Source organism: Rhinolophus hipposideros (assembly GCF_964194185.1).
Source record: "Rhinolophus hipposideros genome assembly, chromosome: 19".
Classification (NCBI taxonomy): domain Eukaryota; kingdom Metazoa; phylum Chordata; class Mammalia; order Chiroptera; family Rhinolophidae; genus Rhinolophus; species Rhinolophus hipposideros.
The window spans coordinates 10,050,156-10,065,094 of record NC_138065.1 but is presented as its reverse complement, the minus strand read 5'-3'; the positions used below and the strand labels follow the sequence as shown (position 1 = coordinate 10,065,094).

The window sequence follows — 14,939 nt, the reverse complement described above, 5'->3', positions numbered from 1 at the left end:
TATTTTTTGGCATGATTTAAAACTCATTTTCTTCTTTTCTGTTTCTTTTCAAAGATGAAAACAGTCTTTATCTTCTAACAGAGAGGATAAAGCTGAAAAATATGATGGACTCTAGAGGGACCTTTATTTTCTTCTAACAACTTTCAATTCCTTAAACTGTGATTTCCTGTTTAAGTCTATTCAAAGATGCATTATTTTTGGAGTTCGTTCCTAGGAAATAACAAAAATAGTTTTTCCCATAAGGGATTGTCTTAGATTTTGAATAACTTTTCCTCATAACAGCTTATGATTTTTAGGCTTTACTATTGAAAAATAAAACACTTTTTCAGTAATCAATAAACTATTTTCATTAGTCAAACAGACCCAAAATTACCATTTTAATAATGTTTGGCATATCACAGTTCTATGAAAGACAAATACTTACAGAGGACTTAAAAGATTACACAAAAGTGGTATGAAAGCCATTTTTTTCCGTACTCTTTTTCTTCATGAACAAGTATGATTTTCTTCCTAATTTATCTAAATTTAGAACACTGAGATCTTGAATAAAGGTTACAGGAATCAGTTATTAAGTCAAGAACTCTGCTTTTTAATTAATTTAATTTATATAAATTGAATTCTCCCAACAATTTTTATAGGATGGTTTAATTATTCTCTTCTACAAATGAGGAAACTAAGGTTCAGGGAGATTTAATAAATGCCCCGTAAATAAGTGTGAGAGCAGCGTATGAAGCCTAACTCCAAAACTCGGTACACTTGCAAGTACCACAATGATTATTAGCAAGATTTATTAAGTTATTTGTAAAGAGCTAAGCAATAAGAAATTGGCAGAATTAAATAATTGGTGTATAGAGATGTGAAAAATCAGTATTTTCCCAGTTAATGTATAAATATGTACAAATTCTGTTAAACTATTTTTCAAAAACAGTATGTTACTTTTATAAAATCAAACTGATTTGATAATCATACTTTCAAATAATCCACAAAATTTTAGTTTCTTTCAGGTTCTGTTTCAGCATTCATTAATGAAGAAGTGAGAATTGGATCAGAGAATGGCAAATACTTATGTCACTGCAGTTGATGGCTACTGCCTTGCTGAACCAGTGCAATACTGTGGTAAGTAACAAAAACAATGACGGTATAATAGTCAATAAAATATTACTTAATTTAATTGAAATTTCAAGTATATTGAACGCAAACATTGAATATATTGAATATACTCTATATACTCTATATTGAATATACTGAATTGAATATACTGAATTCAGTATATACTAGATATACTGAATTCAGAATATACTGAATTCAGAATATATTCAGAATATACTGAATTGAATATACTGAATTCAGTATATACCAGATATACTGAATTCAGAATATACTGAATTCAGAATATATTCAGAATATACTGAATTGAACATACTGAATTCAATATACTATATTGAATATACTGAATATACTCTATATACGCTATATTGAATATATTCTATATACTCTATATTAAATTATAGTTGCTAAACTGCATATGAACCAGCTTGAATTAAATTTAATTAAAACGTTTTTTGTGGGAATGATTGTTACAGAGGTTTTTTTTTTTTAAAAAAAAAAACACACCAAACAAATTATCCATAGACTTTAAATTATTCCCTACAAGAGAATATAATTAAATTTTAAATCAGTAATATGTAAGCCAGAATCAAATGTAAAGAAGTAAAAAGCACAAGTCTAAAATTGTATCCAATGAAAAAAAATAGAATTAACATGCAATGTGAAGTTATTTTGGGGGCTTAGCAGGAGCTAGTTCACATGAAACTTAGTAAATTTAGATCAGAGAAGCTCTTCAATATACTTGAAATTTTAATGTTTATGTAAGATTTTTATCTTAGGGAAAGAAATAGAAAAAAAATGCAGGACACAATAGGAATTTTCTCCCAAAAGGCTAAGGTTATAATATAAATTTAATTTAAAATGCAGTTTTTACAGTTTGAAGTCTGATTTCTGTGCCAATGGAACATTAGCCAGTATTCTGCAGTCTTTTGATAATCATCCAAGAAGGACTTGTTTTTACTGATAAATTTTCTTCTTATATTAGGGTGTCATTGGTATTTATTGAACACTTTGCATTAGGCTGGATACTCTAGGATTGCAAATGGTTTATTTGAATTAATAAAAATTATACTGTTTACTAATCTTGGTAGTAGACTTTTGAGAGTAAGAGTAAGTCTCATCACCTGGTGATTCAACACCTCACCACCATGAAAAGTACAAATATTACTAGTTACATACATAGAGCAACTAAGTATTCCTGAGTCCTTTTGGAGCCCATTTTATGCATTTAGATTTAGTAATTCTCCTGAAAGCAGAAAGTAAGTTGGTGTTTGGGAGTTTCTGATAATAAAATAACAAATAAAAAAAAAACAGATATTCATTAAATTTGTATCGTTTTGTATTTTATACATGCTTTTGAATACCGTATTTCATTTTCCTTACAGTAATCCTGTGGGTAAATTGATCCCCAGATAATTGCTAGTTAGAATTGCTAGACAACAGAACAAAAAAGAAACCATTAATAGTAATTTAAATCAGGTCTACGAATGGCAAAGAAGAGTGTTAAGGTATATTAAATGGGGAGTTCAAACATTGTTTTTTGCTTGAAATAACCAGTGTTAAAGAACAAAAATTCAATAGAGCAAATGGAGGGATTCATGAATATGGCACCATTCCAGTTAGCAAGTAGAGAGGTGCTCTGAGAAGCTGTACAATATGGAAAGCTTTGATAGACAGAAACTGGGTGGAACAAGAAAGTTATTAGCAAAAGAAAAGAAAGAATTGTTCCTTAGGGAAAATTGTCCCTTAGGGGTCTTATCAGGCAGATTGCCTCAGCTTCCTTTGGGGAGGTAGGATGAAGAGGGCCCATGTGACAGATTACCTCGTTGGTACTAACCAGAATATTCCAGACTGACTGATTACGATTACATTCCTAAAGACAGTTGAAACTGCATGTAGGTCAGGTATTAAGTCTGGGTTTGGTGTCATGGGCTTTAGCACAAGTGACTCCATTTTGGGCCTGTGGTTTTTCTCTTTAACACCAGGTAACTGGTAAAACGATATTTTAGTTTCATGTTTCTTGGGGGAGGAGAGATAATTTATTAATTCATCTCTTTACTAACCTGATTGCACTGAAAACAGTTGTATCCACAACAAGGGAAATGCAGAAGGTGGGGAAAACTGTCTTTCATTCCAAACTGGGAAATATTAATTTCTCCCTAAGGAGGAAGACTGGACTGATATGAAAGCTTACTGTCTGTCCCTCCGGCTGAACAGCAAGTCCTGGGAATGTAGTGCATATGTTGAACTAAAATTGTTGAGCATAAAAATTTTTGAAATTTGAAAACAATATGAAACTGACTTTTTACCATTTTTTATATTATAAAAACTAGATATTTTGCCAGAACAAATCAATCATCAGCTGCACGACACTGATTTTCAAGAATCACCTTATAGCCAGTATTCTACTGTCCAGTTTCCTGCAGCTCTACAGTCCCCATCTTTACAAAGTCATTTCAACACTTATAGTTTGGATCCACAGTTCAGTGGTGGAGAGTGTCGACTCGCTTCCTGTGAATTAAATAAATCCACTACTGTGTTTGCCCACGATGCTGACGATGGATACCCTGGGATAAAAAGGTCCAGACTAACTATTTCTTCCATGAGAATTAAGGGACAGGAAGAATTCTGTGTAGTTTGTGGCGATAAAGCATCAGGATATCATTATAATGCGCTTACTTGTGAAGGTTGCAAAGGTAAGGATAAAGTTAAAACAAAATTGAAATCCAAATGTGCACTGAAGAGTTATGAAATTTGAGGCATGTATGAGTACTCTTATTTTTTACAATGTGAAACATAAAAGCAAGGAAAGCCATTGGTACGTTTAAAGGTGATCAATCTGTGGGATCAAAGACATGCAAATGGAATGTAATAAAGTTTTGTTTCAGTTTTCGATGAAGACTTTTACATTTAAATATAAAATTCAATAATTTATATGGCAGTTTTCCATGTTCCTGGATGAATCTGATGTTGGAATAGAAAATGACTTCTAAAAAGATCTGAATGTTAACTATTACAACTCATGTGGTTGATATAATTCATGCATTAGGAGGAAATTTAAATTAAATGACTTCTAAGATTCTACGTCTACTTTTTTTGTGTGGAATATATTTGGAAACAAATGAGAGGTCTGCAACCGAAGATCAGCATTGACAATGCTATTTTCAGAGTGAAATCATCCTTGACCTTTGAGCTTTTAAAACACCTCTGCATTGCCTTTATTCACAAATGCAATGTTGGGAGAGAACTTGGAAGTGATTAAGCGAATATAGCAGTAGGTAAACATATGTGTTGGAAGTTTAGGTGAAGTTTTACTGTCAGAATCTCAACTCAATCCCCCCACCAAGAAAAGCCAAATGAAGACTAGGGGAAATGAAGAATCAGCTTTATGAATAGAATAGCTGGGCCAGTATTTGCCTAGACTCAAAATGTAGGGCCTTGCTGTTAAAACCAGGTTGAAGGAGGAGGCATAGTTCTGGAAACCTAAGCTGAGCTTTCTACTCTGTTGAATCTTAGTCATGAAACTCCCATTCTCAAATGTATCTACAGAAAAAGAACCCATGTCAGGCCTCTAAGAGGGGAGAGCATTGACTAAGCTTATCAACTTCACTGCTTGGAATGAGATAAGAGGAAGACAGCAGGAAATATTGCATAGGGATGGAAAACGAAAGAGGAAATGGAAAGAGGAAATGGATTTAGGAAGTGAAAGAGAAAACATAGAACCCCCATCCCTCCTGTATATACAAACATACACACAAAACAGGCCCATTAACATTTCAGACCAAATAAACGAGCAATACTTTCTCACCTGAGGATGTGCTGAAAAAGGGAGAAAGACAGAAGAGTAAGTTTGGAAGAATATCTGTTCCTTTATGGGTTGAGGTACAAATGTGAGAAGAGAAAAAGAAAGGTTTTCCTTATAGTTTTATTTTATATAAGCACAAATTCTTTCAAGGGAACCTTGAGAGATGCTTCATGCAATCTTGATATCTTGCCCAACATAGTTTTAAATATGCTTTTAGGTGACATATAACCATAGTAAAATAGAGTTGTCTTAATGTGATGGAGCTATTTAGTTTAATTTCCAGATGTGATTATTGAAAGGCACAATCTTGAAGCAGAATATATCAGACAGGAGAGGTTTAAATAATTATCCAGAAAAAAATGTGTATTAAATCAAATCTTCTTATTGAGGGAAAAACATTGAAAAAATTCAGTTAACTTGATTACTTAACTCTACTTGAAGGTATATGTTAATAAAAACAAATAACTGAAAAATACCTAATAGTAAAATTAAAACATTTTTTGTTATTAGGATTTTTTCGACGTAGCATCACCAAAAACGCAGTATATAGTTGCAAGAATGGTGGTCACTGTGAAATGGACATGTACATGCGTAGAAAATGTCAAGAGTGCAGACTGAAAAAGTGTAAGGCAGTAGGAATGCTGGCAGAATGTAAGTGGCATTGTGTCTTTTTTTCGTTTTTTTTTGAGGGAGATTTTAGTTTTTCTTACCTTACTGAGAACTTAATACATTCTTCAAGTTGTCATTTTGAAGTCATATTTGTCTGCTATTTCTATAGCAACTGCTAAGTTAGGACAGTCAGTTACCAATGTAGGTAATTATTTCCATAATCGTATTTTCTTCTTAATTGGAAATCCTTGTATTTTCATATAACAGCAGAATTTTAAACAAGCAGTTCCCCCTCTTCGGTCTTATATCTATCTTTAAAAGCCTACATGATACCTGGGTATGTAGAGCCCACTAATGACAACTTGTAGATGTCAAAACTCAACTCAACAGTCAAAAGAGTACCTAAGTTTTTTGAGTTCCTTCTACATTCACTGTGTTTTTAGTTTAATAAATTACATGATATCATTTGATCCTCACGGTAGTAGTACTAAGATTTTGGCATTATTTCCTCAACTCCTCCTATACCCCAGGTCTCAAAATCTCACGGTAAGTTTAAACTTCATTTTTCTTTAGTAGAGTATTAGTAATGTTTTCTTTTTGTGGTAACCTAGCCTTATGCAAGCTCGTATTCTCTTACACTTGTATTATTAGTTCCATGGCCATTTCTCCATTGCTTATTTTTAGTTCACTATGCCTTCAACTACTATAATAATATAATAATTATATTATATAATTAATATATAAAAATAATAATCTTCCATTTTTATTAAGTTATACACTTATTCAATAAATACCAATGCAATATTCTGTTTATACTACACTCCTTATAATCAAACTCTAGTCAAAGTTCTTCACCAAATGGATTCCTATTATTTAAAATTCCCCAGTTGGAGTAGATGTTAAGGTTATCCTGTTCAACCAGACTGAATCCTTTATTCCTGTCTTAGTCTACTAGGGCTGCTATAAAAAACACCATCGTCTTATCTTGTGAGGAAAAAATTGACATAGCTCATTTAAAAGAAAATCCAGAATAAAAACCCATAGATGAAATAGGTCAACTGCTGTACCAATTAACATTCTATGTTGCTTCCAAGATAAAATTAATGTGGAAATTTCTCTTATATAAAAATGTCTAAATTTATAACTTGGAGATGTAAAATTAATATTTAATTTATGTCAAGGATGACTATGTACTTTTAAGTAGACAGGTGTTGTGCAACGAAAAGGAGCAAGTAATGCAGTTTATTTAATTGCTGTGTACATGCTTGCCAAAAAATGTTCTTTGTAAAAAGACAAGTCTATGATCATATATGTATACAGCATAAGACAATTTTCACCAATTCAATCATGTTCTTTGCTGTACCCAAAACACTTTATATGAGTTTTGTAATATCATAGGTTTGCTCACAGAAATCCAATGCAAATCAAAGAGACTTCGAAAGAACTTGACGCAGAATAGTTTTCACTCTAACATCAAAGTGGAAGAGGAAGGAGTAGATAACAAGCTTGTATCGTCCACCACTAGATTTGGAAAAGTGGTAAGACTCTTTTTATGAGGTTTTTGTTTCCTTAATTATGATCTCTTGTTTAATAAGCATGCATTATAGTTTTCCTTCTATGTTTTCTTATAGATTCAGGAGAGCATGGAACTGACTCAAGAGGAACATCAGCTCATTAATAACATTGTGGCTGCTCATCAAAAATATAAAACTCAATTAGAGGAAACAAAGACATTTGTATGTATACATTACTGGCAAGAAATAATTTATAATTATGTTAGAAAATAAGAGCATAAACATAAAAGTTTAAAATTTAAACAGTTATTTGACAGAAGGTAAAATTTTTATTAGTCTTATTTCTTTTTTGTTGGTTAGCTGCAGGACCATGCAAATCCTGAACTGAGCTTTTTGCGACTCTCAGAGATAGTAGTTCTACATATACAGGGGTTAATGGATTTTACCAAGGGACTCCCAGGTAATCACTTTACTTTGGAAAAAAAGTAACACTTAATTTTCAAAAAGTTTGTTGTTTTAAAGGAAGGGGACATTTTAGGAAAACCAAAATCTCTATTTTACCACCCAAACTGCTTCTAAATGCAAAAACATGTTTATTTTGTCTGCTTTCATCAGGTGGGTAAAAATAGAAATAGTTGAAAATATTATTCAAGTGACTTCAAAGACTTAGACTTAAGACAATATGATTGGTTGTATGTTTTATTTTATTTTTACTTTTGGAAAATAAATTGCTTTTGTTTTTTAGATAAAACATGAAACAAACAAAATTCCCTATACATTACAAAAAAAATCAAGCCACTGCTGTCAGAAACTTAGCTATTTATTTATATTTACATGTACAGATAACTCACTATAGAAATAAATTCTTTAAAGCTAAGCTATGTTTAACTTGCTCTTGCCATGGGAAAGTATTATTATCCAGTTCTGATGAAAGTGCCCCAAAATATTGCCATGTGGAATCAATTATGTGATCTTTTCTTAAAGGATTTGAAAATTTGACCAATGAGGATCAAACTGCATTATGGAAGGAATCAAGAACTGAAGTGATGTTCCTTCATGGGGCCCAACTCTACAATCAGAACAAATGTCTTTCATCAGCTTCTGAAAGTAAAAAAAGGCCAATTAACTCAGTCTTAATGTTCATAAGTACTATTACATTTAGAAATAAATGATATAACATTGAGCTATTTTTTCTTATTATATTTTAATTTTACTAGTTAGTGAAGGAATAAGAACATTATAATAACTGTTTACAGTTTTCCAATTCATTGATCTAGCTTTTGCTTTCCTTTTAAAGAAAGCCATTCTTTACTATATAGCATCATGGAAAACAGATTTTGGGAGGGTCTATACTCTTTATATAAAATATGAACTACTAATCTAGCTTCATGAAATAATAAATATATATATATATATATATATATAATAAAAATTATAAAGCTACCTACCATTGGAAATATTTCCTGGCTAACAGAGATTAGAAAGATTAAATTTACTATCTGTGTAAGAATTTTTAAAAAATCAGAATTTATATTTTTCCCTTTTACTAGGTACTACTATGAGAATATTAAATCATTCATATCATTCACTGACTTACCACAATCAAAGTGGTAATGGAAGTGTTATTTATTCTATGGAAACATTTGGCAATGGAGACTGTCCTACTATGCTGACTGGTAATGTATTAATAACATCTAACACAAAACATTAATTAGATGGAAACAATTGGTTAGATATAATGTTTCATTTTCTTATACTTCTTTGAGAAAGAAATGATAATGGTAATACATTTGTTTCTGCACTATGTTCTGACGAAAATATATTTGATATTAATTTTTTAGGTATTTCTGAAGAATTTATTAGCACACTGCTTTACTTCTACAGGAGAATGAGTGAGCTTAATATTACAGACACTGAATATGCTGTGCTTGCAGCAACAACTGTGTTTTTTTCAGGTAAAAACCATTCAGCAGAAAAAAGATGGATTAAGTTTGGCAATGACATCATGAAGTTTGTGGACATTATATTATTCATTGATGCCAAATGTACCAATTTTGTTCCATCAAAATTGCCTTCTCTTTAAGAGTATTCCTGTCAGCTTACAAACATGCTGTAATTTCTTACCTCTTAAAAAAAGGCCTTTTTGACCTCATCTCCCTCTTCCAGCTACTCTCCCATTTCTTTGTTCTACAGTACAGAAAAATAAAATTTCATTTGAGAGTTGTCTACACTCCTGCCGCCATTTCTATTTCTCTCTTCCCATTCATTCCTGAACCCAATACTTCAGATTTTGTCCCCTCCTTTCCATTCTGCTTGTCAAGATATTCAGTAATTTCGCATTGTGATTCCAGTGGTCAATTCTTAGTCCTCATCTTACTTGACAAATCAGCTACATTTGACAGAGCCAATCGTTCCCTCTCTCTTAGAATACTTCATCACTTGGCTTCCGTTGATTAGGACCTCCTAGTCATGCTTCCCTCCCCCTTGATTTTCAGGGCATCACACTCTCTTTATTTTACCTGCTCTTTCTATCTCCTTTGTTATTTCCTCCTCAACTCCCACACTGATAAATGTTAGAGTGCCCTAGGGCTCAGTTCTCTTTTCTTCTAAACTCACTTCCTTTGAAACTTCATCCTATCTCATGTATCTAAATGCCACCTAAATGCTGATAACTCCCAAATTTATATACCAACGTGGACTCCTCCCCTAAACTCCATTAAATAGCCTATTTAAGATTTCAGCTTGGTTGTCTAGTAGGCATATCAAATCTAATGTGTCCAAAGAAAGGTAAACTGATCTCTGATCATCCTATATTCTTCCTCAACTCTACTAAGTGGCAAGTCCATCCTTTAAGTTGCTTAAGCCAAAATTCTTGAAGTCACCCTTTAACTTCTTTTTCTTATATCCATATCAAATAAGCAACAAATCCTGTTGGCTCAAGCCTCAAATATATCAAGAACTCAACCACTTTTTACTGTCTCTGTCCCTACTACCCTAAAGAGAACTACTACCTAACTCACTTTCCTGTTTCTACTCTTGTATCCCTAGGTTCTATTTGCTATACAGTAGCCAGTGATTCTTTGAAAATGTAAGCCAGATCATGTCATTCTTCTGCTCTTAACCCTTTGATGGCCTCCTGTCTTACACAGATTAAAGCCAAAGTTCTTTCCATCATTGCCTACTACTATCCCTTTTGCTTATACCACCACAGCCACACTGCTTTAGATGCATATGGTTCCTTGAAAATTTCAAGCAGGCTCCTGTCACAGGTTCTACTGTACTCGACAAATCTACTTGGAAAGCCCTTTTCCTAGATATTAGCTACATGGCTCCCTCCTTTACCATTGTGGATCTCTGCTAAATATCATTTATTTTTGATCACCCTTTTAAAAATAGCTACTGACCCTCCACCCCAAATTCTTATCTCCTTCCCCAATTATTTTTCTCTATAACACTTACCACTGTCATATTTTTACTTAAAAAAATGTGTGTATGTCTCTTATCTCCCCTACTTCTCCCAGACCCAGAATATAAATTCAATGAGGGCAGGAAATTTTGTCTATTATGAGCTCTGCTGTATCTCTCTAGCATAATGAGTAGATGAATGAATGCTGCCTAATCAAGAACTACTCTTCATAGAGTATTATGAAGATAAAATAAGATAATGCATAGATGCAAGTTACTTGGCATAATATCTGGCATATATTAATGATTCAGTAAATAGCTGCTATCTGTATTATTTAAAAACTGTATTATTTTAAATTAATTCGTTATGTTCTACCATTTTCCAGTATTCATTAAAATATATATGATAATGTTTTTCAGATCGTCCATGCCTTAAAAATAAGCAACATGTGGAAAATTTACAAGAACCAATTTTACAAATTTTGTACAAATATTCAAAAATTTATCATCCAGAAGACCTACAGCATTTTGCTCGTCTCATAGGGAGGCTTACAGAACTGAGGACACTGAGTCACAACCATGCAGAAATCCTTAGCATTTGGAAAACAAAGGATCCCAAATTGGCTAGTTTGCTCTCTGAGAAATGGTATTTGTATTCACATTGATGAAATTTTAGAATGTTGTGGTTTGTCTTAAAAGCCCTAAATCTAGATTGTTTACTATTATAGGATGACTGATTTGAAAAAACATGAGTAGCATTGCTATGTTACCAATATATCACCATAAAATGGACATCATCAGGGCTCATCAAATTTTATGGAATATAAGAGCACCACTTGAAGGACATCTAAGATTCTTACCAAGATTCTACTCAAAAGAAGCAATGATTATTGTTACTGCATGGTTCCTTCCAAAGGGAACAGTGCTAAATGGAGTTCTTACCTGAAGAAACTCTTCTTATTTAGTAGAAAATTGAATGAAAATATATAGATTTATTATAGACATGAGACAGGCTATCTAGTGGAGACAATGTAATTAGAATAAAGGCAGTCTGTGAATCTTATTAGGGCGAGATTGATGGATAAGGAACTAACATTTTAAACCTATTTCTTAGTTATAGAATTTTATGAATTATTAAAGAGGAACAAAGCTTTGCTCAGTCTTACCTTTTCTTAATGTCTTTAAATAAAGGTCTTAAAAATCTCTCCACAAATATTTTTGTCCTTGTAAGGATAGGATGGTTATATATTAAAAATAAATTTCATGTGAAATACATGAAAGTGAGAAATTCTATGGTGGCACTATTGTTTTGAAAGACTGGGTGCAAAGTAAATAAAATACTGTGAATTAAGTTAATTTAATGCCAGGAGTAGCATTTTGGTTTTCAATAAAGAAAAAAAAAAGACCATAATTGAATTTTTTACTGTTGCAAAGAAAACAAAAATTGGAATATTGAATTTATATCCACAACTTAAAAATATCTTAATTAAATGTATCAATTATTGCCCCCAATGGGTATCTTGTGCATATTCTTGGTATCATTTCTTGTAGGGAGTATTTTATCTTTTTTAGGGTATCTAGACTCAGTTTTCTTAAAATGTAAAATGAAAGTGTTACACTGGATCATCCTTTCCAGCTCAAAAATTTTGTAATTTTAACAGAAACTAGTATTTCTGGTAGACTAGATTTTTAAAAAACAAAATGGGTTATTTAAAAAGATTACTCAAGTACTTTAGAAAAGCATCAATTATAGTACATGGAGAAAGTTATAAAACACAGTCACTATGTTCAAATATCATCTCATTGCTCAAACAGGTACTTAGAACAATGTTTATGGTATCTAGTCTCCCAAGCCTGAAACCAGGCAGTCATCTTAAACTTTTCTCTCTCTTTTGCTACTCACTATGAAGAAGCCATCAAATCCTACTAACTTTACTTCCTAAATATCTTTTACATCTGACACCTTTTCTTTATCTCCACTGCCACTGTCATAGCTTAGGTCCTTATACCTTACCCAGGCTATTAAAACTCTTCCCAACTCCAGTCTCAAGCTTACACCATTTGCATACTACAACTTTTATTCTGAACGTGATCATGCCTCTCTTTCTGCTCAAAATTCTTCAGGATTCCCATCCATAAAGGGTAAACTCCAAAAGCTTTTGCAAGGTCTTCAACCCTGCTTTCTTAAATCTCTAGTACTCATCCCTGGCCACTTTCCCACTTTGCCCTCACAACCTACCCTGCACTTCTTGGACCCCCGTCACTCTTGTTGGAATCTCGCTCACAATTGCAGAGCCTTTGCCTGCCTTCCCTCTGCCGGGAATACTCTTTCCCCCACTCACGATCTAGCCAACTCTCTCTCCATTCACCCACTGAGTCTCAGCTGAAGCAGTAGCAGAAGCACACCAGAAGCTGAAGCCTCTCCTGACCCCCTAAGCCACTGTGAGAGCCGCTTTCCCTATGTCCTAATGACTCTTCTCTTTAAAAGATTGCCACTTTTAAATGATTACACGTGGCTAGGACTGTTTGTTTGCACATGTTTCCTTCTTAAGACTGGGAGCTCTTGGAGGAGCTTTCGGAGGACAGAAATGGATTTTCCACTCTCAGCTCCAACCTATCAGAGCACCTGAGGGTTTTCCTTGCATTCTTTGGCAACCACAGAAACTTAAACAACGTCAACACCAAGGGGCAACAGAACCGGGGAAGGAATTGGCCGAGACCTAAAGCGAACTCTCGCGAGACCAGAGGGGCGGAGCCTGGCACGTGGACGCGGATGACTGACGGTTACTGGCCGTTCTTCCGCCGTTGAGCAGCCGCCCGCCCCACCCCTCCCTGCGGGCTGCGGAGCTGGAGCGGCTTCCCGCCTTTTGTGAGGTTCGGAGGTCGAAGCTCTCGTTGGTTCTTTGTGCTGCCCTCATAGACGGCAGGTGGCGCTTCGCGTGGACTTGAAAGGTGAGGGCAGGTGGACGGAATTCCTTTCTGGAGACCGGAACCGGAGCGGGGCCCCCGGTTTGGAAATGGCGCCGGCCCCCCTCAGGCCGCTGTCGCCGGTACCTTCTCGGTGGTCGGTGGTCGTCCGAGAACCGAAGGCAGTTCCTCCTGGCGAGGCGGTGCAGTTTCATAGGGCTGGTGAACAAGGAAACGGGCTCTCGTGGCAGGAGGTCCCAGTGGAATCCCTTGTTCGAGGTTCTCATGGACCTGCCGTCGCTCGCGCGGCCATTGGTGGGGGGGGGGCGGGGGTGGTGGGAACACAGGCAAATGGGGGTGTTGTTCCTGGGACGCCCCAGCGACAGGCGACGCTGTAGGCGGACATGGTAGCGAAGGTTCCATGCATTCCTTTAGATGGTCACTGAGTACACAAACATCACCTCCTAAAAGGATGAAAACGAGTGTAGTCACGAACCACGGGAAACATGTGTTTTGCCCCCTTTGGAGCCACAGGTCATCACATCTGGACGAGAGAAAATGGAAAAGCAGAAGCCCTTTACATTGTTTGTACCACCGAGACTAAGTAGCAGTCAAGTGTCCGCCGTGAAGCCTCAGACCTTGGGAGGAGATGCTAACTCCTTCAAGGTAAGTTTGCCTTGGAGTCTTCGTTTCGCTCTTTTTAACTTTAGGTGAAGGAGGCAAAATGTTTTCTAAGTATTTTTTTTCGGTAAGCGTGGTCTGATTTACCCAAGAATTTTGAATAGCGTTGCTTGGAATAAATACTGAGCATATTTCATGTACACAGGCATCATTCATTTCAAGAAATAACCATTTTGGCTTTAGAACTTTGCATATATACCGTGTTTCCCGGAACATAAGACCGAGCCGGACAGTCAGCTCTCATACATGTTTTGGAGCAAAAATTAGTATAAGACCAAGTCTTATTATAATTTAAGACCGGGCCTTGTATAATATATAATATACATTAATACTGGGTCGTGTATTGATTTTTTGCTCCAAAAGATGCATTAGAGCTGATTGTCCGGCTAGGTCTTATTTTCGGGGAAACATGGTACTAAAATATAAACTAGGAGAATATTAGGATCGAGGAAAATTAAGAACGTTGGGACTAAAATGTTGACACACTGGTAAAAATTAGTGTGTGACAGCTTAAAATTGAACTCTGAGCTTCCCGGTGAGCAGGATAAAAAGGGAAATTCACTTATATAGTAGAGTTCTTATGGGAAAGGAGGAATTACACCAGGTTACTCAGGCAAATCAGCTTTCTCTACTAAATTATTTAAAACCTTTTTCATGTTGAATTCTACATTGGAGATGGAAAGAAGCAATAAATATTTAAATTTTATATGCTGTAGAAAAATTCTAATGTCTCTAGCCAAGAGTATAACATTAAAATGCTATTCAGTAGATTATTCTGTTTTATCAAGGGAAAAATCATAATGAAGTAGAAGAAAACTAGTACTTTATGCTACTGCTTAAAATTGCTAACGTCATTCTTGAATATTTACAATGCATGTATTGTGTAATTTATAATTTAGTTTCATCTTGTA

General features: G+C 34.6%; 2 protein-coding genes across 4 annotated transcripts in view; both read left to right on the top strand.

Moving 5' to 3' along the window:
• Window positions 1–1,043: 1,043 nt before the first annotated feature.
• Window positions 1,044–11,105, top strand: LOC308487476 (bile acid receptor-like; the record flags this gene model as incomplete). Its single annotated transcript, XM_081025752.1, has 10 exons — window positions 1,044–1,116; window positions 3,441–3,803; window positions 5,423–5,563; window positions 6,920–7,059; window positions 7,153–7,257; window positions 7,396–7,495; window positions 8,020–8,142; window positions 8,586–8,711; window positions 8,877–8,990; window positions 10,861–11,105. Exons 1-10 carry the CDS (start codon window positions 1,053–1,055, stop codon window positions 11,103–11,105), a joined length of 1,521 nt encoding a protein of 506 aa, XP_080881878.1. The 5' UTR covers window positions 1,044–1,052.
• A 2,800-nt stretch (window positions 11,106–13,905) lies between these two features.
• Window positions 13,906–14,939, top strand: part of SYCP1 (synaptonemal complex protein 1) — a gene marked incomplete at both ends in the record, with an annotated part of 86,542 nt that continues 85,508 nt past the window's right edge. For all 3 annotated transcript variants that reach the window (XM_081025972.1, XM_081025971.1, XM_081025970.1), the window contains one exon: window positions 13,906–14,013. In XM_081025972.1, the coding sequence (XP_080882098.1) occupies window positions 13,906–14,013 (108 nt within the window). The remainder of the gene's footprint in view (window positions 14,014–14,939) is intronic.